Source organism: Myotis nattereri (genome assembly GCF_964212035.1).
Source record: "Myotis nattereri genome assembly, chromosome: 1".
Lineage (NCBI taxonomy): Eukaryota > Metazoa > Chordata > Mammalia > Chiroptera > Vespertilionidae > Myotis > Myotis nattereri.
In genome coordinates this window covers 129,287,303-129,312,200 of record NC_138075.1, presented here as the reverse complement: position 1 = coordinate 129,312,200, position 24,898 = coordinate 129,287,303, and the positions used below count along the sequence as shown (strand labels likewise).

The 24,898-nt window shown below is 41.2% G+C and overlaps 1 protein-coding gene across 1 annotated transcript; it reads right to left on the bottom strand.

The window, feature by feature from the left end:
• Positions 1-843: 843 nt before the first annotated feature.
• LOC308523072 (uncharacterized protein) lies at positions 844-24,898 on the bottom strand. Its single transcript, XM_081096741.1, has 8 exons — positions 24,701-24,898; positions 20,337-20,451; positions 20,003-20,176; positions 18,660-18,757; positions 17,268-17,335; positions 11,448-11,504; positions 8,692-8,725; positions 844-1,177 (listed from the first exon to the last, which is right to left on the bottom strand). Exons 1-8 carry the CDS (start codon positions 24,895-24,897, stop codon positions 1,066-1,068), a joined length of 855 nt encoding a protein of 284 aa, XP_080952867.1. The 5' UTR covers position 24,898; the 3' UTR covers positions 844-1,065.

The following is a 24,898-nucleotide window of genomic DNA, read 5'->3' as shown; positions in this document are numbered from 1 at the left end:
CAGAAAAATGAATTAACTGAATTTAGATATTTTCTTTGAAAATTCTGTTTAAAAAGTACAGAAATAATCCAGGACATTTTTCTCATATTATGAGCACCTTCAAGGTCAAAACACTACTTTATCTTTGCATTTTCCATAATTTGCAAAACAAACCAACAGAATTCCTTTGATAAAGGACTACTAAGTCCAAGTTGTCCTCGTACAGTTCAGATTACACAATGAACTATGTGCCACATCTGGGTAGCACACTGACATTTTTGTTATTGTGAAACACTTTTGTACTTTTATGATAATTTGCTGAGTCCCGAGTGGGACTATCTGAATATTTATGATTATCTTTTGACCAATGGCAACAGAGCACCTTGTTCTAAAGAAATTAGTGTCCTGACATTTATTTAACAAACAAAGATAACATGTTCTAATAAATCAACATATCTCATTCTGTTTTGACTTCTGAAGAGTAAAGTTAATAACAGTGAGACCTAGTTGGTATAATATGTAAAATACCCTATGATGCTCAACAGATATTGCCTTTCTGACTTCTGTACTATGAGTATATATCTTTCAAAAACAACTTCATTGAAATCCGTGCACACTGGCTAAGTGAGTAACTCTATCATTTGCCATTTGTTTGTGCTTCTAAGAAGTAATGATGAGTCCCTACTTTTAGTTACTTTTTCAGTAAGACAAATCACTGTGTATAATAAGAATTCATGTACTAAATGTAATCCATTCAGTACAAAATCTAAACAAAAGATCCATTTTTAGAACAAGTCCAATTTGTTATAATGTGAATATAGTAGAAACATACAACATTCTAACTTAACATCTTTTTTCTTTTTTACATAAAGATATCATATGGGCTTTTAGGGGTCAGAATAAATAAATGAACTTGTTTTCAAACAAAATACCCCAAGATTTTAAATTACCCACAATTAACATTTTTGATCATACTGAATATTATTCTATCAAGAATGAGATAAAGAAAAACTACATGCAAGTTGCACATTGTTTTGTTTTTTTTCACTGCTCCTTCATTATCAAAATTTCCTCATTCTACTGCATCTATGTTAGGAGCACCAAGAGTAATTCACTATCAGAATTCTTACCACGATGAGTACTTTCAGATGTGTGAGATCTCCTTCTTTCTTGATATTCAGAAGTTAGTTGTTGCTTGCTGTGCACAAAAAAATAAAAATGGTGATAAGTAATATTAGTGCCTTAATACAAATCCTATATAATAAAAGGCTAATATGCAAATAAACCAAACAGTAGAAGACTGTTCACTATGATGCACACTGACCACCAGGGGGCAAAAGCTCAATGCAGGAGCTGCCCCCTGGTGGTCACTCAGCCAGAAGCCAGGCTCATGGCTGGCGAGTGCAGCAGTGGGAGCTTCTCTTGCCTCTGCAGCAGCACTAAGGATCCCCCTCAAGGCATGTCCAACTGCCGGCTTAGGCCTGCTCCCTGAGGGGACATCCCCCAAGCAGTCCCAGACTGTGAGAGGGTGCAGGCCAAGCTGAGAGACACCCTCTCCTCCAGTGCACAAATGTCATGCACCTGGCCTCTAGTCCTATCTAATAAAAGAGAAACATGGTAATTAGCTATACCTCCACTACCCTTCCCATTGGCTAATCAGGGCGATATGCAAATTAACTGCCAACTAAGATGGCAGTTAACTGCTAACAAAGATGGCGGCTAATTTGCATACTGAAGGCAGGGTAGGACAGTGCAAGCCGCCATCCAGGCCCCTGTATGCCATGGGGGGGTGGGGGGGGGCTAAGGCAAGTGGTGCCAATTCCTTCTCCAGCCTACCAGAGACAGGGGGCCCACTCCCGTGTGCGATCTGGGCTGCGGGTTGGGGCTGGGGCCAAGGCAAGTGGTGCCGATTGCTTCACCAGCCTATGAGAGACAAGGGCCCACTCCTGTGTGTGACCCGGGGGTGGGTGGGGGCTGGGCCAAGGCAAGCAGTAGCTATCGCTTCGCCCGCCTACCAGAGACTCGGGGCCCATTCCTGTGTGCGACCCGGGGGTGGGCGGGGGATCAGCAGCATTGCTTGCCTTAGCATGAGCCCCGCCCGCCCGCCAGGAGCCATCCAGCCCAGGGCCAAGAAGGCAGGAGGCAACCCTGGAGCGCTGGAGCCACCCGGCTCTCCCAGCTGTCCGCACTTCATGAATCCCAATTTTCCACGGAGCAAAGGCTGCAGGACCCAGAGCAGGAGACAAGGGAGTGGGCCAAGCTCGGCTCTGGCTCGGGCTTGAGAGAGGGCACCGATGATGCTCGTGGAGGAGATCTACCCAGGGGGCAGCGACTCCCGCTGCTGCCTGGGAGATCTCCTCTGCCCCAGTGCCCTCTGTCCAGCCCGAGCCACACTCAGCCTGCTCCCCTGTCTCCTGCTCTGGGCCCTGCAGCCGCTGCCTCTGGGGAAACTTGCGATTCATGAAGCGAGGGCGGTGAGGAGGAGGAGGCACCTAAGAAGTCCCCAGCCGCTGCCACTGGGAGCTGGGAACTTTGTGCCGGGCGCTCCCAGCAGGGCCATGGCACAGGGGAGTTGGGACTCTGGCCACCAACACCGCCACCCCCCAGCTGGCTACTGCTGCTGCTTTGGCTGCTGGAAGCTCCGCTGCTGCTTGGGGTCCAGGCGCAGGAGGCTGGCCACGGGCCTGGACCAGGTCAGCAGCCCACGCTGCCGCCTCAGCAGCAACAGAGCAGGCAGCAATACAATGGTGAGCAGGGCCTGAGCCCCGCCAGCCCACCCAGACACTGGGCCCTGAGAGAGAGAGAGAGAGAGAGAGAGAGAGAGAGAGAGAGAGAGAGAGAGACAGAGACAGAGAGAGACAGAGAGGCGGAATTTGGCACCCCACATCCCTCCCTGATCAACCACTGTGATTCAGGCCGCAGCTCCAGGTCCCTCATCCCCACCCCAGGCCAGAGAGCACAGTTCTGGGCAGAGGCACCCAGTGGTTCCGGAATGCAGCGCAGTGAGGGGCCAGAATGAGGTGGGGGTGGGGGTTGTGTTTACACCACCAAGTTCCCCACTTCTGCCCTGGCCCACATCCCTCCTCCTTCCCCTCAGAGGCCCAACTCCTGCCTACATGCTTGCTGGGCAGGCCCAACTGCACCAGAAAGTGAGCTATGGCAATCAGGATGGCCACTTCCTGGGATGGGATGGCCAGACCACGGGGATTCACGAGGGCGATGAGGCCCATGGGGCATGCACAGCCCTCCGGCAGTGGGGGTGGCTGGCCAAGCCAAGTCTGGCTACAGTGGGGCCAGTGGGAGCCCAAGGCTACCCCAACCCCCACAGGTCCTGGGCAGACGGTGGCTCAGTGGAGAGTGGTATCTCCATGCATGGTGCCCAGGGGCGGCTGTGAGCTGCTGCAACCCCACCCCATGCTTCAGGGATGGGGAGAAGGCTCGCAGCCACCAGCACCCTATGCTGCACCGCCTGGCCTGTGCCTCAGCCTGCCAGGTTGGCAGGGTCCAGAGAAGGTGAGCTGTTCCCTTTCCCCAGTGGTAGGACAGGGAGGAGAGCGCTGGGTGGAGGGAGGGGACCTTAGCTGGGATTCTCCTGGTGTGGGCCCTGGCAGGGGCCGGTGCAGAAGTACCAGGGCACAGTTGCTTCGGTGTCTCGGTGAAGTTTGCAAATGACCCAAGGAGGAAACCCGAGAGGGGAAAGGCCGGGAGGCATGAATTGCCAGCACTGTAGCCACTTGAAAACAGCTCCACTTGGAATGTGAGGTGGTTGTATGTTCAGCTGAGAAGTGAGGGGGCTGAACTCCACCATCGCTGGGCTCCTGTCAGTCCAAGGCCAAAGCATCCACCACGACAAGGGGAGAACAAAGCGAGGGACCCGGAGGAAGGGAGGACAATTGAAGAAAACCATGTCTAGACTTTCCCCAGCCCTCTCCTTCTTTCTGCTGCCTACAAGAGCCCCAGGCCCGGCCACAGTTCTGTGTCCACCTTTTAGTCCCCTATTCTCCAACCGCAGAGGAAAGAAATAAGGAAGGAGTCTGTGCTGCCTTCAGAAAGTATCTATATACCTGATTGGCCAGTTGCCTTCGACAGAGGGAGGCCAGACTGTGGCTTAGGCCCACTCCTCACAGGGACATCAGTAGGACATCCTGTGAGGGCTCCCAGACTGTTAGAGGGGGCAGGCTGGGCTGAGGGATGCCCCCCAAGTGCACAAATTTTTGTGCACCGGGCCACTAGTCTATATATAAAAGCCTAAGTGACCATCCGACCTTTCGACTGTCTAACCGGTAGCTATGATGCATACTGACCACCAGAGGCAGACGCTCAGTGCAGGAGCTGCTGAGCTGCGGTGACTTGGCAGCTTTGGTTCTCAGGTGATGCACCCAGAACAAGGAAGGACGGAGCCCGATTCCTGGGTGCATCACCCGAGAACTGCCCTCTCATAATCCAGGACCCTTCGGGAGATATTGGAGAGCTGGTTTTGACCTGATCCCCCAATGGCCAGGCGGAGGGAACCCACCTGCCAGAAGGACCCCACCCTTAGTGTGGCCCCCCAGGGAGGGTCTGCAGGACGTTGGCTCCAGGGTGTGTCTGTCCCGTTTCGCTCAGTCCCACCTAACCACCTTCTAATTAATTTCCTTTCAATGTGCACAAATCTGTGCACTGGGTCACTATTATAAATATATTTTCCAAATGTAGTAAATTCTTAGAATATTTTAGATAATATTGGATCTAATATTAAAACTTCAATTATATGATACATTTCAAATACATAAGGTCTATAACGCTTTTTAGGAAGCATGTAATTTTTTAAAAAAAGTAAACTGAAATAGTCATGATTTTAGGACAGTATAGTTTAATGAATTAATTAGAGTTAGCTTATCATAAGGGCAAGTGTCTTGAACTCATACATCCTAGTTCTATAATCAACAGCTATTTGTTCTCAAGTCACTTTTCTTTGACTCAAGGTCCTCCTTTCAAAATAACAATCTTACTGCCTTATTTTAGAAGGTAGTTAGGAGGACTAAATGAGCTAAGACAGCAAAAAAAAAGAATGCTCAGAGAAACAGTAAAGTCAAGCAAAAATCAGTTCATGAACATTATTTGTTGAAATTGTTTTGGAATCTGAAATAAGTCCCATTGTGGGGTTTTCAACATTTCTAACATAAAATGTTGCAGTTTTCAGAAAATGTTATTACTTCTGATTATTACCTGTTCTTTCTTTGTGTTTTGTAAATCAGGGTATCTCAGCTACTATCTAACTTGCAACTAAATTTATCTACAAATATATTACCTCCTGAAGTCAGATAACACAATGCTCCCTTATTTTGGCAGCAAATCATACCAATGGCAGAAAGAAAACTAATAGAAATCACGACCTGGTCTGGACCACTACTATCCCTTCTCTACCTACTCACTCTGTGAACCAGCAGATCTTATTGAGAATGATCCTTAATCTCCCTGTTCACCCCCATTGGCTTTGAAGATAGAATCTTACTGGTCACACATGGATACTGATGAGTCATGGATGGAGGCTTAGGTATTATATGGGCCAATAACCTACTTTTGTTTATTGGATTTTTAAAAAATAACTCTTTACTATAGGAATTATTACATAAGTCCCCTGCTTCTCTCTATTAACCACCTCCAAACCACTCTCCCCCATCCCCTGTCCCCAGGCCCTCTCCACCCCACTGTCTGAGTCCATGGATTATGCACATATGCATATAAGATCTTCAGAATAACCTACTTTTGATTCAGAGCTTTAGGTTAACTGGCTTCCATATGAGGCAAAATTTAAAATATTTTGAAACCTGAGGTAAATTCAAATCACTTGGGCATGTTTCAATGTTATGGCAAAGAGATCACTGGAGGAGCCAACCTCAGTTATGGAATCTCAGGCGGGGTGTTGCCCACTACTCTGGGAATTGTGACATGGGACCTTCCACTATCTGAACAAAGATTCTCTGTAGGATTTAAAGTGAACCTAAGGTACAGGACTGGTAACAAAGGAGAAAGGAATGTCTGGCCTTTTCCTGAGGCTTTATTTGAACCTTTATTTGACAGCTCAGAACGGGTCTGACTAACACCTGCAAGCAGAAAAATACAAACAAGAAGCTCAAAGGTAAGTAGTCCACAAAGGTCCCGGCAAGGAAGTGAGCACCATGTAGGCTTTCCAGTGTGTGTGTGTGTGTGTGTGTGTGTGTGTGTGTGTGTGCGTGTGTGTGAGAGAGAGAGTTGGGGGAAGACTTTGAGCTTTGAGTGCTAAAGCTAGGAGGCTCAGCTACCAATATAAGATGGTGGTAATTGAAATAGTGGCTTAGTATAACAGCATATGGATATGAACTAATAAAAAGCTGTGACCCTCAAATCCAAGAGAGAATGAACATGAAGACTCAGGAATCTGGATCAGCAAGGACAATCCAGGAGCAAAGATCAATCATGACTACAGGACCAGTTTCAGTGGCACGTCTGCAGCAATAAGATCAAAGGAAATGACAGAACAATTAGAATGTCCTCTTTTTACCTCTGCATCTGACTTGTGAAAGAAGATTGTCTCCCTTGGACTTAGGGAATCCCTTATGTTCCTAAAGAATTCAAGGGGAAGAGTAGGCGATAACCTCCAGAAAACACAGATATTTCTACTAAAGAGAACAAGTCAAAATCGCACATAATGAATTAGAAAAATCAGAGATGAGACTTTATTTGTAATCACATGCATAGAGGTTCTACTTGGAGTGAAATGGATAAAGATCTTAAAAGTTCTGAGATAAGAGTCTGGCTCATTGCTCATCCTAACTAGTTGAGCCTTTGCTGGTTTCTGGCTGAAGACGACAGTAACCCACTGCTATTCCTAAACTGCCTGAACTAAACTATGAAATCTCACCTGGTACATAGGAAGGAACAGGGAAGCTATTTTAAACCTCAATTTAGTCATAAACACCATTTTAAAACAAACACGAATTAGCACCACTCACAAAAGCATATTCTTCGAAAGTCCACCTACAGTTACCTTGAGAAAAGACATCAGTACCTTGCTGAAGAGGAAACCTGGTTGTGCTTGTGGACTCATCATTTCTAGCAAGCCTGAGGGCTGTGCATGTAACACAGAGATCACTTCCCTCTCAGCATCTTCAATACAGCTAACTATTTAAACAGTGAATTTGGTGTACTCCCCGAGTTAATGCCCTGTGTGTCTGTCTAGAGTGGCCCATTTACATGCCAAAGTGCTCATCTTTGTGGGTTACCTCAAAGGCCAAAATGAAGGGACAAAATGGATGCCTCTTGCCCCACTTGTGTATTGCTAATTTAAAGTCTAACCTATAATCAACTATGCTGAGGTCACTAGTCTGAAGTAGGGAAAGATTTAATGAAGATCCACCACTGGCTAGGATTTTAAACACATGCTAATGTACAATAAGGTGTTTTTTATTAATTAACTAGAGGCCCGGTTCATGAAATTTGTACATGGGAGGGTTGCCGGTGCACCCCCTCGGAATCTGGGACTGCTGGCTCCTAACCGCACACCTGCCTGTCTGCCTGATTGCTCCTAACCACTCGCCAGCCTGCTTGATTTCCTCTAACCACTCTGCCTGCCTGCCTCATTGCCCCTAACCACTCAGACTGCCTGTCTGATCATCCATAATCGCCTCTGACTCAGACTTCGCTGCCGTGGCTTCGTCCAGAAGGGCATCCGGAATGATGTCCAGAAAGTTGGTCAGCTGTTCAGTCTAATTAGCATGCTATGCTTTTATTATTATAGATTGCTGGACTTCCTTAAACTCTTGAAATTTCACATGACTTTGATTCTGAATATAGATAAATGGAGAACCCTGGAGCTTGCAGAAGTAGAAAAAATAACACACTGAAAGAAACACCAAAAAAAAAGCAGAGAAGAAGTAAAAATCATTAAAAGTCATGGAAGAGGAAGAAAGGACTAGGAAAAAAGAAAAAACTTCACACAGGTAGGCAAAGGTACCATCCTGAAAAGAAACCAGACTGGGAAGTCAGTAATTCGAGACATCAATTAGAAATATCTTCTAAATACACTCTGAGTTAAATTAACATAACATGGTCTATACAAAGATATTCTTTACTTACAGATAAATAATTCATCTCAAGAAGAATAGATATTATTGTACCTAAAAATGCTTTCCTGATTAGGCCTTGCATAGGTAAAAACTTTGGTTCTGTGGCCATAGCTAACTGAAATGGGCTCTAAAAGGTTTGGTGAGAAGAACAAGGTCGTATTTACCAATACAATTGTCAAGGATAGTAAGTTAAATGCTTGGACTAGCCTGGCCTCTCAGAAAAACTCCTTATCAGAGTTAACACACAAGCAGATTTCACTGAGCTGATGTGATTCTCATATGTATCTCCATGCCAGTGGTACACAGGAACTTATCAGTGTATGTTGAGGGACAACACAGTAGATTTGGGAGCCAAGCTAGTTGACAGTCAAATCATGGGTCAGCAACTTGCTAACTATGAAATCATGGGTCAATGCATCCACCTCCCTGAACCACAGTTGCCTCATTAATAAAAAATAGGCTAAATAGCACACCTCCTTTGCAGAGTTATTATGATGACTATATTACACAAATTCATTACATAAAATAGGGTCTAGTCCACAGGAGAACACTCTAGAAATGGTAGTTTCTATTCTCAGCATTCCCTAAGTTAACATATAATTTTTAAAAATCCATAAAATGTTACCTGTTTAAAGAGCCTTCTGCAGAGATCTCATCCACTATTAAAGAAAAAATTAAAATACATTTTAAAACAATAATAAAAAACGCAGGTATTTAAAAGTCCCCAACTAATGTTTTGTTGGAAAATATTCCTTTGGGACCACACCTGAAGACTATACTAGAGTGAATATTAATGATAGTATGGGTAGGCCTTTAATACATTAAGAACATTTACTTTCTCTTTTTCAATGCAAGAAGAAAAAGAATGGGATCTATCAAAATCGGATCTGCCTACCTTTAAACTATGTACAATGAATATCATTCTAATCAAACCCCATCAGACAGAAAGAAAATGATATTATTAGTGCAAATAGAATCATAGAATAACAGTATCAAACGTACATAACATGAGTTTTCTGGACTCCCTCCTTTTAGAGTAGTTGGAAGAGAGTATATTTATTTTGTCCTAACACATACAGCTTCTCCAGCTCTTCAGTGAAGCCTAGCCAGTTTCGGAGGAAACGGTCCATCACCAGGAAGCTTGGTTGATAGGCCCTCCATTTTGCAGCACAGCAAAACATAGGAACCAAACTCTTTCTGCCCCATTTCCAATTGCAAAATAAGTATGAGAGACCTTGGGATTCCAATTGTATAAAGTAGAGCTACTTGAGATTGTCTCCTTTCATTGTGAAAGTCTCTCTGGACCCACCTCATAGAGAAGGATGGTCCAAACAGTCAGTGCTCTGCAGTAGTGTGTGAGGTCATTTTTCTCAACCTTCCCCATTAGGTGTCTAATAGAGAAATCATGCTACCTGAGTGCATATGGCACATGTCATCAGAGCCTAAGCTAAAGAACAACAACAGAAAACCACAAAGGACAAAAAACATCTTGGATAAATGCATCCAATTACCTTGAAATTTTAGTTTTTTAAACACTCAAAAAGATACCTACGGTATGATGCCAACTATACAACATTCAGGAAAAGATAAAGCTACTATCACTGGTGTCCACTGTTTAGGGAGAAGGGGTGGATGAATAAGCAGAGCATAGAGGATTTTTAAGGGAGTGAAAGGATGGTATATGATACTGTAATGGGGGATACATGTCATCATACATTTGTCAAAACCCATAGAATATACAACAGCAAGAGTGAACGTTAATGTAAACTATGGACTTTTGTTGATACACCGCTCTATTACAGGATGTAAAATGAGCGAGGCTGTTTGTGTAGGGGATGTGGAGGTTATGGGAACTCTCTGTACTTTCCCCTCAATATTGCTGTGATCCTAAAACTCATCTAAAAGCTAAGAATTATGAAGTTTTCTTTAAAAATAGGTATTTGCTGAAACTACTATTAGCATATATCAACATAGTAATGCTATTTTCAAGACATAGTCACCTTAGAAATTAATATGAAGATCCAAGTATCAGAATATGGGTATTGAAAGATGTAGTAGCATGGAACAGACCTTCAAACTACAGAGGGAAGGCTAGGGAGGGTGAAGGGGAGGCCTAGGAGATGAACCAGAGGACTTGTATGCATGCATATATACATAACCAATCAACACGGACAATAGGGGGATGAGAGCATGTGATGGGGGCAGAAGCAGGCAGGGAGAGATCAAGGGGGGAAAAGGAGACATATGTAATACTTTCAACAATAAAGAATTTTAAAAAGAATAAGGGTGTTATCCCCACAATAAAGTGAAGCATATGGAAATACATAAATAAAGCCAATAATTTTAATTGTATACTAGGGCAAGAAAATAACTGATAAATACGGTTGAATATCTTGTTTTATCATTATAAGTGGGGAGTTAGTGCAATATCAACTGAATCATCCATGTAATTAAATGACACTTTTTATTCTAATTTTAATACAGAAATTGTCATACAGATTTTATCTAAACATTACCTTGAAACATTAATTGGATGAAAAGGAAAGTTTATAATTGCCTGATATTGCACTAGTAATTTATGTATAAATAGCTATTAAATACTCACTAAGAGTAATAATAGTAACCAACATTGCAAGCAATTATGGATGATGCAACTGAAACCAGTGCCATGTTATATTACAATATTACTTGCTTTAAAAATAAATTTTCAAGTCAACACCAAAAATTCATTCAAGGCTATAACTGCTGTGCAGAAAATTTTCATGCCGCAGGACTAAGACTCCTATCCATAGAAAGTCCTGCTTAAAAGGCTACCCTTCAGTTGGAGTCTGAAAACCTGAATCTGGGGAGGGTTTCCTCATTTCCCTAACTGAGAAGAGTGGCCCCCTGTGCCTAAATACTTCCTACAACCTACAGGGTTCGTGACAAACACTTGCTCTCCTTCTGGGAATCTAGAATTTAGGTACAGGCTATGGGGCAGATGCCCATGTGACTATAGTGACATAAAAACTTTGGCACTGAGTCTAACCAGACTGGTAGATGACACAGTTCACGTGTGTTGTCAGAATTTGACCCTGGAGTAATGACGACCTCCTGGTAAGTCCACAGGGAGAGGACTCTTGGAAGCTTGTGCCTGGTGTCCTCCACCCTTTGTCACACACACACACCAATTCTCTTTGGGGACTTTCCTTTGGACTTTTACTGTAATAAATCTCAGGTATGAGAACAACTATATGCTAAGTCCTGTAAATTTTTCTAGTGAATAAACAAACCTAGGTGTGGGTTTAAGAACCTCTAACAAAATTGCATTATGTGGAATTGTTATTATTTGGGTTGATATATTATACATGATTACAGTCAGAAGCTGATTTCACAGAATACCTGTCTTTGATTTTGTTTCGGTTTGTGGTGATTTAGGAGATTCCTGTAGATTCGTAGCTATTGGAATAAAGGCAGAAAAGGGATGAATGAAACAATGATGTCAGAAAATAATATGAAACAAGAAACAGTACTTTTACTCAGAATAGAAAATACAGGATCCTAATGATTGACAACAAGTTCTATAGCATGAACGTTCCAATAAAGAAAAGAAAAAAATCACACTGACAATTCTCTCCAACTAAACAGGTTTGAATTCCTCTTTACAATAACTGTAGAAAAGTAAAAATGATCACATATTCCAAAATAATGTTCTAGTGATTACAAAGTTCTTTTTATTTGTTCCTAATCTTTTTTTTTTTTAAATGTTATTAAACTAAAACCATGGCTCACCTATTAAAGGCAGTTCTTGACAGGACAAGTCAAAAAGTCAAAAAAATTGTACCCAAAATGTACATATCCATGGATATTCTATGAAACTCAACATGTATGGCCCAGTCAGCATGGTTCAGAGATTGAGTGCTGACCTGTGAACCAGAAGGTCAAGGTTGGATTCCCTGTCCGGGCACATGCCTGGGGTGCAGGCTCAATCTCCAGTACAAGGCCTACAGTAGGCAGCCGACCCATGAATCCCTCACATCAATGTTTCTATCTCTCTCTCCCTCTCCCTTCCTCTGAAATCAATACAAATATATTTTAAAATAACTCAACATGTATGGAAAAGTACTGGTCTTTGCTCTTGAACTGTTGTTCTTTCCTGCTCCTCTGACAAAGTCCTATTCTTCACGTCCAATCTAAATGCCAGTGCACTGACTGGAAGCCTATGAATCACCTAGGATTTCTCTCTCCCTGATAACTCTTCACTTGCAATCATCACGAAGTCATATGACCTAGACCTCTCTACTCCCTCTGCTTTTACTTTGCTACTGTCAGCAGCCCTAGTCAAACATGGGCTCTTAACAGGTGGCTGTGACATGGGGGAAAATACTAACAACTGTTATTGTTCCTCCTTAAATTATTAAGATTTTGAAAGCAAAATGAATAAAAAAGACATAGACCTATAAAAACTCCAACATTTTAAGTGGAATAAATTGAGCTTCCTGACACATTTAGCATGGATGGATGGAAACTTCATAATGGACTGATGCTAGTCCAAAAAGTCAAGAGCTATTTTCGTCTCCCGGTCTCTTTACGTGGTTTCTTCCATCTATTCTCTACATGAGGGTTCATCAAACTAGGGCCCACAGGCCAAATACAAGCTGCCATCTGGTTTTTCAAATAAAGTCTCACTGGAACACAGCTGTGCCTACTCAGTTGCAAATTCTCTAGAACCGCCCTCACACTGCAATAGCAGACTTGAGTAGATAAGGCAGACCACATGGACTAAAATCAGGCCCTTTTCAAGGAAAACTTTGCTATCCCTGCTTCATATCACAACCAGAGGGCCCTAATCAAACCTAATCTTGTTACTTTTCTGCTCAAAACTCCAATGCATCCCTGCAGTATGTACTGCTGGCTCCCTGCCTCAGTCTTCATTCTTGCTGGAGAACCACATCTCTATCTGGACATTGACTGTCCTGATACACAAAGAAGGTGGCATCTCCCCAGCTCCAAAAAGGGAAGTGATTATACTGAGCTCATCACAGTACCTACTTTACCAATAACTGGTTTAGGAATGGGCATGTGATATAACTCAGGCCTATAGAACTTTAGAGGGAGTCAACTGAAAGTCTGTCCCTTTTCTCCCTATTTAACAGAAACATATAGGCCAGGCCAGTGTGGTTCAGAGACTTGAGCATTGTGCCCTGCATTAAGAGGTCACTGGTTCGATTCCCAGTCAGGGCACAGGCCGGGTTGCAGGCTGCTTCCCCAGCAGGTGCAGCAGGTAGCAGCTTATCGAAATGATGTTTCTCTCTCATTGATGTTTCTATCTTACTTTCCCTTTCCCTTCCTCTCTCTCTAAAAATAAATAAAAACATATTTTTAAAACAATTACAGGAAACACATAGCTCAACATCACTAATCAGGAATATACAAATGAAAGCCATAATGAAGTACCAGCTCACTCCTCTCAGAATGGCTGTCACCAAAATATAAATGGAAAACAAGTGTTGGCGAGGATATGGAGAACAGAGAAAGCCTCATGCACTGTCCATGTGATTGTAAATTGGTACAGTCACGGTGGAAAGTAGCACAGAGCTATTTCAAAAAACTGGAAATACAACTGCCATTCCAGTTCTGGGTGTTTATTGTACAGAAACATACACAGGAATTTGAAAAGATATCTGCATCCCTAATGTTCACTGCAGCATTAATTACAGTAGCCAGGATATGGAAGCAACCTAGGTGTCCTCCATAGATAAACGAATAAAGAAGATGTGGGATGTGTGTGTACATATACAGAAAGAAATATTACTCAGACATAAGTAAGAATGGACTCTTGCCATTTATGGCAACATTGATAGACCAAGAAGGTGCTATGCTAAGTTAAATCAGAGAGAGAAAGTCAAGCACCATAATGTCTCTCTTACAGGTGCAATCTAAAACACCAGAAACAGACCCCATGGCCACAGAGAATAAACTGATGGTTGCCAGAGGGTAGTGAGTTGAGGATTTGGATGAAAAGGAAGAATATGAATAAGCAGCGCAAACTTCCAGTTATAAAATATATAAGCCACAGGGATCTAGTGCACAGCACAGGGAGCGTGTCAAAGTTGCGATAACTTTGCACAGTAAGATGGTTATCATTTGCTTATCATTGTGAACACATCATGAGAAACATAAATTACTCTGTCATATACCTGAATGTAATCTATTGTGGGCCAAATATATTTTAACAAAAAAAATTATAAAAGAAAAAACATCTAGTCCTTTCTGTGGTACTAAAGACTTTCATAAGCCTGCCTTAGCTACATATATACCTCATTCCCAACCATTCCCTTAACGCACATTGGGCCCCATCAAAAGAGTACTGCTCCTAAATCCCTCAAAGCTCATGTGTACACCTTAGCCCTTGCTCTGCTGCTCCTGCTGTCAAACATGTAATCTCTATAAAGATTCCTCCTGCCAAACATCACCGTCTGTCTCGTTACCTGGCAAACCTATTTGTGTTCGTTACTTTAAAACACACCCACCAATGCAGACTGGTGCAGCCTCTGTGGAGAACAGTATAGAGCCTTCTCAAAAAACTGAAAATGGAACTCTCATTTGACCAGTGAACCCACTTCTAGGAATATATCCCAAGAAACTAGAAACACCAACCAGAAAGGATATATACACCCCTATGTTCATAGCAGCCCAATTCACCATAGCTAAGATTTGGAATCAGCCTAAGTGCCCATCAGCAGATGAATGGATTAAAACACTGTGGTACATCTACACAATGAATACTACGCTATTGTAAAAAAAATAAATAAATAAAAGGAATTCTTATCATTTGCAACAGCATAAGTGGAACTGGAGAGCATTGGTATAATGCAAAATAAGCCAGTCAGAGAAAGATAAATATCACATGATCTCACTCATTTGTGGAATATAATGAAAAACATAAGCTGATAAACAAAAACAGATCCAGAGACAGAGAAGCACTGATCAGACTGTCAAACCTCTGAAGGTAGGGGAGAGTGGGGGCAAGGGGGAGCGATCAAGCAGAGGACTTGTATGTATGCATATAAGCCTAACCAATGGACACAGACACCAAGGGGTGAGAGACGAGAGGGGGTTTGGTGGGGAGGGCATTGGGGGGTAAGGACACATATGTAATACCTTAATCAATAAAGAAAAAAACAACAAAAACATACCCACTTTTTAATTTATTTTTGAAGGTTTTGAAAGAATTCATTAGAAAGACGAGGAGAGACAGGGAGAGAGAAGGAGTATTGGTTCCACTTATTTATGCATTCATTAGGTGATTCTGATATGAGCCATAACCAGGCAGCAAAACCACAACCTTGGCATATCAGGAACAGCACTTTAAGCAACTGAACCACCATGCCAAGGCCTCACCCACATGTTTAAAACTTTAGTTCTCATCATGGACTTAAAGAGGCTGGCATCCTACATGCCAATACAAAAGAATAAACAAGGGTAATTATAAGCTCCTAGTGCACTCTGGCAGCTAGTAGCACTGAATGAAGTAATGTGAATAATAGAAATGACAATGATACTAACAAGCTCTTAGAGGGCAAGGACTGTGTTGTTAAAATGTTCCCATTCTGCAACATCAGAATAACACTGAGCACCTAAAAGACACCTGAGAGTTAAATAGCAGACCATTCAGTGGACAAATGAATGACTTATTTTTGACATTTTCTTTGAAAATTCTGTTAAAAAAACAACAACACAGAAATGAACCAGGGACAGCTCTCTCATATTATGCACACCTTCAAGGTCAAAACGCTAGTCCATCCTTGTATTTTCTATAACTTGCAAACCAACCTACACAAGTCCTCTGATAAAGGTCCACTAAGTCCAAGGTGTCCTCAAACATTTCCAATTGCACACATTGGGTAGCACACTGTGCCACATCTGGGGAGCACACTGGCATTTTTGTTATTGTGAAACACCTTTGTACTTTTTTAAAAACATATATTTCATTGATTTTTTACAGAGAGGAAGGGAGAGGGAATAGAGAGTTAGAAACACCGATGAGAGAAAAACATTGATCAGCTGCCTCCTGCACACCCCTTACTGGGGATGTGCCCGCAACCAAGGTACATGCCCCTGATCAGAATCGAACCCGGGACTCCTCAGTCCACAGCCTGATGGTCTATCCACTGAGCCAAACCAGTTAGGGCTATTATCATTTCCTGAGTCCCAGGTTGGGCTCTTTGAATAGTTATTATCATTACCTACTGACCAATGGCTACAGAGCATCATATTCTAGAGAAATTACAATAATCCAACTAATTAAGTCAACATATCTCATTCTGTTTTGAGTTCTGAGCAATGAAGCTGATAATAGTGAGACCTTGTTGGTATAATATGTCAAATCCACAATGCTTCTCTACAGGCATTTTCTTTCTGACTTCAGTACTATGGGTAGAAATCTTTTAAGAAACAATCTCATTGGGATGTTGCACACTGGCTAACTGCTGTAACTCTTATGGTTTGCTGTTTCTTTGTGGTACCCAAAAAATATTGTTGCGTTTCTAGTTTTAGTTACTTTTTTAGTGAGACAAATCCCTATGTATTACCAAGTGTTCATTTACTACATGTAATCCATTTGCTATAAAAACTAAAGGTAAGATCCATTTTTAGAAAAAGTCCAATTTGTTATCATGTGAATACAGTAGAAACATACAACATCTTTTTTTTCTTTAAATATATTTTATTGATTTTTTACAGAGAGGAAAGGAGAGAGATAGAGAGTCAGAAACATCGATGAGAGAGAAACATCAATCAGCCGCCTCCTGCACATCCCCCACTGGGGATGTGCCCGCAACCCAGGTACATGCCCTTGACCGGAATCGGACCTGGGACCTTTCAGTCCGCAGGCCGACTGAGCCAACCGGTTTTGGCACAACATCTTAAATTATGATTTTTTTCTTTTTTACATAAAGGTATCATATAGGATTTTAGGGGTCAGTTCTAAATAAATGAATTTCGTTCCAAATAATATTGCACCAGATTTTAAATTACCTACAATTAACTTTGTTAATAATACTGAATACTATGCTGTTAAGAAATACATTGAGAAAAACTATATATGCACCTTACATATTGTTTTGTATTTTTACAGTGTTCTTCCATTATCAAAACTTTCCTACTCTTACTTCATCTATGTTAGGGGCACCAAGAGTAATTCAGTATTTGAAGTCTTACCAAGATTGCTACTTTGAAATGTTTCGGGTCTTCTTTCTTCTTTATATTCATAAATTAGTGGTTGCTTCCTATGTACAAAAAATGGTGATAAATAGTATTACTCTCTTAATATCAACACAAAATATTTTCCAAATATACTAAATTCATAGAATATTTCACATAATATCAGAACTAATATTAAAACTTTAATTATACCATACACTTTAAATACGTAAGTTCTACAAGTGTGTTATGAAGCATGTAATTAAAGAAAATAAGGTGTAATAGTCATGACTTCAGGGCAGTATAGTTCAGTGAATCAATTAGAGTTAGTTTGACATATCATAAATGTCTTGAACTCACACATCCTAGTTCTATAACCCATAGCCATTTGTTCTCAAATGAGTCATTTTTTTTGTCTCAAGACCCTCCACTACAAAATAAGAATCTTATTACCTTATTAAGAAGGTTGTTAGGAGGATGAAATGAGATAAGACAGCAAAATGACATGATCAGAAAAATAGTGAAAGAAAGAAAACAATCTAGTTATGAACTTTATTTGTCGAAACTATTTTGGAATCCCAAATCAACCCCAATGTGGGCTATTCATGGCTTCTAACATTCAAATGCTGCAGTTTTCAGATGTTATGAATTCTGGTTGTCACCTGTCCTCACCTGGTGGTCTGTACCTCATGCATCTCAGCTGCTATGTAACTGGCAGCTGAGTGTTTGTACAAACACGTGACCTCCTGCAGTCAGACAGCACCTCCCTCCCTGTATTTCTGCAGCGAATCACCAGCAGCAGAAAGGAAACTAACAGAAGCCAGGACAACTATTCCTCCTCTACCTGCTCTCACTGTGAGCCAGCAGATCTTCATGAGAACGACGCTTACTCTCCCTGTCCACCCCAACTGGCTTGGAAGATGTAATCCTACTGGTCACCCACAGATACTGATGAGTCATGGATGGGCCCTTAGCAATTTTAAGGACCAATAACCTACTTTTGATTCAGGGCTTTCTGTTGACTGGCTTCCATGTGAGGCATAATTTAAATTTTGAAACCTGAGGTAAAGTTTCATTGTTATGGCAAAGAGATCATTTGAGGGGACAACCTCAATTATGGAACCTCAGGCAAGCTGGTGCTCACTATTCTGGAAAGGCCTTATGCGACCTTCCACTCCCTAAACAAAGATGCTCCACGAGGTAGAGAGTGGCCTTGGAGTACAGATCTGGTAACACAGGACAAAGGAACGTCTGGTCGTCTCCTGCAGCCTTATTTGAATCTCTCTGGCAGCTTAGGATGGTCCCAACTAACACCCTCTTCTTCTATCCGAAGTGCTTCCTGTTTCACTGTCCCCAGCTTCAATAAATGTACTCTCCAAATAAAATTTTTAAAAGAACAAACTATTGTACCTTTTTCTCTGATCATGTTTTGCAGCTCTGCTTTCTAGTAATTCCACCATTTCATCATTGTTTGCAAGTTTAGCAAGTGCAAGTGGTGTGAGGTCACTCTGTAAGCAGCAAAAACAATTTATAATTTAAGAAATTACATATATCCAAATTGAATATTAAAAATTATGAAAGATCCTCTGAACTTACACGTATAATATAGAAAGTAAATAAAAAGCATCCAATTTTTTCCCTGGCCAGTGTTACGCAATGGCTGGAGTGTCAGCCTGCACATGGAAGGGTTGGGAGTTAGATTCCCATTCAAAGGCAAGTCCCTGGTTGCAGGTTGGATCCCCAGCCCTATGGGGGGTGGGCACCCAATCGATGTGTCTATGTGTCTCTCACACATAGATGTTTCTCTCTCTCTCTCTCTCTCTCTCTCTCTCTCTCTCTCTCTCTCTCTCATCTGTTCCCTCCCTCCACTCCACTCTCTCTAAAATCAATGGGGAAAACTATCCTCTGGTGAGAATTAAAAAAAAAAAAAGCCCCTTTCTTCTCACCTCTGTGCAGTCACTGACTGTTCTTCCCTTTAAAATGCCCTCCATTCTCCCTTCAACAGATTAACTGCAACATCATTTGTCAAATCTCACTTCCAACATTTACAGTACGGGTGCCAAGAATCTGTGTTCCTATCGTGCTATCCTGTTGTTATTTTGTTGCCTGTGGACTGGGGCTTCCTCTTCCCTCTTGCACTCACCCAGCTCCCCTTGCTGGGTACTAGGCCTCCTCCTCCCACCCATACCCAGCAGCACCATTTCCTAAGCCCCTGGCAGCACAGCAGCCAGTCCCCAGCATCACTTCACTCCCCCAGGCCTTCAGCCTTAGTGGGCTCTGAGCCTATCTCCCACTCCCAGGCACTAACAGGAAGTTCTTCCTTCTGGGGTGGAAGGGAGACAGAGCTTTGCCCCCTACCGTGGACACTACATTTCCCCAGCCCCCTGATTGGGCTTTGGAGTGTTTCCATGGTGACAGGGCCTGATATATTACATTCAGTATATGTATGTGAGAAAGAAAATGCTTGTGCCCAGCTGGTGTGGCTCAGTGTTTGAGTGTAGACCCAAGAACCTAGAGGACATGGTTGATGAGAGGTCAGGGCGCATGCCGGATTTGTGGGCTCAATCTTCAGTAGGGGATGTGCAGGAGGCAGCCAATGGGTGAGTCTCTCTCATCATTGATCATTGATGTTTCTCCCTCTCTCTTCCTTCCTCTCTCAATACAAAAATACTTTAAAAAAAAAAAAGATGCCTTTAACTAAACTAAACACATGTATTTCAAATATTTAATAAATAAGGTTACTTGAGCTATACCTTGTTTCTCACTTCAGTATTTGCCTTGCACACAAGCAGCTTTTCCACTATAGCTTTATTGTGACCAAGGACAGCATAGTGCAGAGCGGTGTTGCCATCGTTGTCCATTGCATTCGGATCTGCACTAGAGTCTAGCAGAATAGCTGCACATTTCACATTCTGATATTGTAGGGCCTGTCAGTGTTATGCCAAGAAAGAGATTATAAGTTCTAGGAACCAAAATAAACATTTCGCAATTTCACCAATGACTTTTAGATAAATGAGATGAATTGAATTTTATTCTAAATAATTAAATGAACCCCATCTCATGGTGACATAGTTGGCGAGTGCATACCTGAATCAGAGCTGTCTTTTTCTCACTGTCACGGAGGTCCAATAGGCATTGTCTCTCTATTAAGAGTCTCACTATCCTTGAACGGCCATAGGCACAGGCCACATGGAGAGGAGTCCTATGGGAGTCAGAGGACTCGTTAGGAAATTAGAGGGCACTATCTCAAAACATAAATTATCCATGTAATTGTAAACATTTACCCCTATGATTCAAAACAAATATGTCGTTTTCTTCTGAAAACAGTACAGTATTTGTTAATTCTTGTTTCTCTCCACATTAATGAAGGAGCAGCCTATTTGACTAGAGGGAGGATGACCTGGGAATTCAGTTCAACTTGAGTCTGATCGTATTTTAACTGTCACTTATTAGCTATCACTTGGCCTTAATTTCCTCATCAACAAAATGGAGATAAAAATAATTATTTCCCAGGACACCACTGTTTGCTTAATGGGAATCTATGCAAAGTGTTTACTATAGTTCTTAGCACACACAAAAAACTGGCAAAATAATTGTTAGATAATATTAGTATCATTATTACTATTACTGCCACTTTATAAAGACAACATTTCAATTAAGTAAAATGATATCATTACATCTATTCTGCAGACCTGTTTTAAGGATCAGAAAGAAGACAGTATTTCAATGATTCTAACATGCTTATCTTCTCACACTTTAACATTTCTGACTTTGGAATCCAATTTTTAATTCAGAATGTGTTAAAACTTATTGACAGCATTAAAAAATTTTAGTGATACATAAAATACTGGCATCATTCCATCCATGGTACCTTACATTAAGTGAAATAATGGTGAATACAACAGAGCTCTTGCAGTTCTAATCAATGGTTGGCATTTAAATAAATTTTAGTTCTTAAAAACCTTGTGGGGGAAAGAGGACTAAAAAAGCAAAATAATAATTTTTTAAAGTAATTTGATGTTCAAGAAAACTTAAGCCAAAGGAAATGCAGGATTCAAATAAATAGGATGATTCATTTTGTCCAATATTTGAATGTACAGATTGTATGGAAAACAGATGTTCCCAATGATCAATATTATTTGATACTATTATACTTTTCAAAAGGGCAAGAAAAGGTCTTACAATTTCCTACCTTCAAAAATACTTTTGTTTGAAACCAGGGAGAAAAAAGCTTCAACTGTGACTAAGTCCTAATACTTTCATTTTCAGTTTCTCATTTTGCTCATATTGGCCAACATGAACATTTTAAGGATGAAAAAAGGGCCTGGTAGATAGACTGGAAGGGTCCTGTGTAGACTATGTCTGCTCCATAATAGATATTCAGGTTATGTTTCATGTAAAGATGGATTGAAAGAATGAATAAACATAGTGGGAGAGTTCAATATTTTTTAAGAAAACTTCTATAAGTTAAAATGACACTTCTGGAATAGGAATAATCACTGATATGTTCTATTTTTTAAAGAAATAAGCCAGTTAGAGAAAGACAAATATCACGTATCTCACTTATATGTGGAATCTAATGAACAAAATAAACTGATGAACAAAATATGTCCAGAGGTATGAATGCATGGAACAGAGTAACAGATCTCAGGGTGGAGATGGGGGAACAGGAAGAGATTAACCAAAGAACATATATACATATATTCATAAGCCATGGACAGAGACAGTAGTATGGGAAAAGCCTGTGGTGGGGTGGAGGCTGGGTTGAGGGGGACAAAAATGGAACAAATAGGAGACATCTGTCATAAATAAGACAAAAATAAATTATTTAACTTAAAAATATTTTTAATTAATTGTAGAGAAAGAGGGAGGAAGAGAGGGGAATGAGAGAGAGAAAAATATCTATGTGAAGGAGAAGCATCGATCAGTTCTCTCCCATAGGTACCCCGACCAGGGATCAAACCCACAATCTAGATATGTGTCCTGACCTGGAATGAACCTGCGACCTTTGAGTGTACTAGAGGGGTACCAGGCAACACTCCAACCAATGGAGTTATACTGGGCGCCATTTTTGATTTTCATAAGTACACAACTAAAATGATTAATCTATAATCATTTTCATATTATGTATAGTAAAGCTATATAAAGTAAAACACATATGTGTGTAATTAGATGTATGCATACACTCTACAGGCACAGACAAAAAGCAGCCCAAGTGCCCATCAGCAGATGAGTAGATAAAGATGTAGTACATTTTCACCGTGGAATACTACGCTGCTGTACAAAAGAAGGAACTCTTATATGCTTGGTGACAACATGGATGGACCTAGAGATTATTATGCTGAGCAAAAATAAGCCAGTCAGAGAAAGACAAATACCATATGATCTCATTTACCTGTGGAACAAAATAAATTAACAAACAAATAGGACCAGAGGCATGGATACATGGAACAGTCTGACAGATCTCAGAGGGAGGGAGGGAATTGGGGGGACTCAAAGAGATTAGCCAAAGAACATATATGCATATTTGCATAGCCCATGGACACAGACAACTATTAAGTGAAGGCTGAAGGGGGCTGGGTGGAAAGGCACTAAGAGGGGGGAAAGGAAGGGGAACATCTGTAACAGTGTCAACAATAAAAATAAATGTAAAAAAGATTCCCTTTCCTTCTGAAGATACCAATCCTCAAAAGAATTTCAAAAATAAGTCCACAAAACAGGAAGTGAGCAATCAATTTTATCTGTGCAGGATTCATATTATTGCTCTTACCCAGGATGATTTCATTCATAATAATATTTACTGGAACTTTTGTACATGTTCATTGCAGAAATCAGATTTTTTTAAAGAAATGCTCATTTTTAATACAAATGCTCAGAAATAAATTTTATCTTATTTTGCACCTATTTTTGGCTAAGACAAGATCATAATCTGTTTGTGTGTATGTATAACCAAATTGATTTTTTTTCTTATTATTATATTGCTCTTTTAAGCAGTGCTGAATGAAACAAACTATGTAATTTATCTAATTATTTCATAAAGATACTTTAGTATAAATAGAATTGATGGGTGTAGGGAATATACATATATTTTTAAATGTGGTACTTGGTACCAAATTGCCTATGGAAAAGTCAAAAGCAACTTAAACTTTAAGCAGCAGTATAAGGATAATCACTGGTCATCTTCACAAACCTTGTGGATGGAAAATATTATTTTCCTCTTTCAACTTAAATTCCTTTTCCTACCAAGGATACTAAGTACTTTTCCTGTGTCCATTGGTCACTTGCACATATCCAAAATGTACTTAATCTACTTTCAAGTTAGTTTTTTCTTGTTGATTTCAAAAACTTCTCTGTAACATGAAGACATTTTTTTTTTTGCTCTGATACACATTCATTGCAAATATTTTGCTACTACTTTTGCTGTTACCCTGCTCATATTATTTTCTGACAGAGGGTTTGAATTTTTTATATTGCTCAATCAATCTCCTGAAATCTTGCTTTTGAAGTGTTTGTAATCATTTAAAAAAAAAAGTATAAATAGCCCTAACTAGTTTAGCTCAGTGGACAGTATATCAGCTAGGCACTGAAGGGTCTCAGGTTTTACTCTCTTCAAAGACACATACCAGGGTCGCTGGCTCAATCCCCAGTGTGGGGGCATACAGGAGGCAGCCAATCAATGATTCTCTCTCATCATTGATGTTTCTCTCTCCCTTCCTCTCAGAAATCAATAAAATATTTTTTTAGTAAAGAACATATACATGTACACTGATATAAAGTGATTATTGGATTTTACCTAAACAACTTTTAGCCTAGTAGTTGATCTACTATGGGAATTCTCTCTCTGTTTATTTAATTTTCTAAGGTGTGTAACATTATGGTATAAAAATGTGTACATCAAATATAAAATGCTGTATATATTCAATTTCATTTCAATTATTGATATATAGTTCAATCACTTAAAAGTTGTCAATAAAGCCCTAACCAGTGTGGCTCAGTGAATAGCGTGTCAGCCTATGGACTGAAGGGTCCCGGGTTGGATACCTGTCAAGGGCATGTGCCTTGGTTGCGGGCACATCCCCAGTAGGGGGTGTGCAGGAGGCAGCTGATGGATGTATCTCTCATTGATTTTTCTAACTCTCTATCGCTCTCCCTTCCTCTCTGTAAAAAACTAATAAAATATTTTTTTAAAAGTTGTCAGGAAAGTGTTCTGTAAGAGGAATTATGAGTGGGTCTTTATGTTTTGCGGCTCATAAAGTTGGTCTGAGCGCTATCCCCCAGGTTAGGTGTCCAGCAGGGAGGTGCTGCGGGGTCCCAGGAGGGAAGTCAGCCCAGAGCCCTGGCTGACAGGAGGCTGCTCTCCAGCTGCTGAGCCAGGCAAGGGCGTGCCTCTCCCAGGTCCACCCACCTCTTCCCAGGGCACCTCAGACCCCCAGCCTTGCAGTCCCAATTACCTGCGCTTCTTATCTCTTGAATTCAGGTCACTTATCCCGAAAAAGAGGATGTGCTTCAGGAGCTGCCGGCTGCCCTCTCTGGCTGCCTTGTGGATCACATTCAAATCTTTGTCTTGAAAGCTAGGCCTCCTGGGTTCCATGCGACTGTGCCCCTGGCTTGTAGGGGAGGCATTGGCCACACTGGTAGGGGAACCCATG

What these genes read in the sequence shown, in the direction of transcription:
- LOC308523072 (XM_081096741.1), bottom strand. Translation starts at nt 24,897, where the DNA reads ATGGGTTCCCCTACCAGTGTGGCCAATGCCTCCCCTACAAGCCAGGGG. An exon ending in TCAAGAGATAAGAAGCGCAG is followed by an intron (nt 20,452 to 24,700) that starts GTAATTGGGACT and finishes TGACTCCCATAG; the next exon opens with GACTCCTCTCCATGTGGCCT. An exon ending in GCAGAAGGCTCTTTAAACAG is followed by an intron (nt 1,178 to 8,691) that starts GTAACATTTTAT and finishes TTTTGTGCACAG; the next exon opens with CAAGCAACAACTAACTTCTG.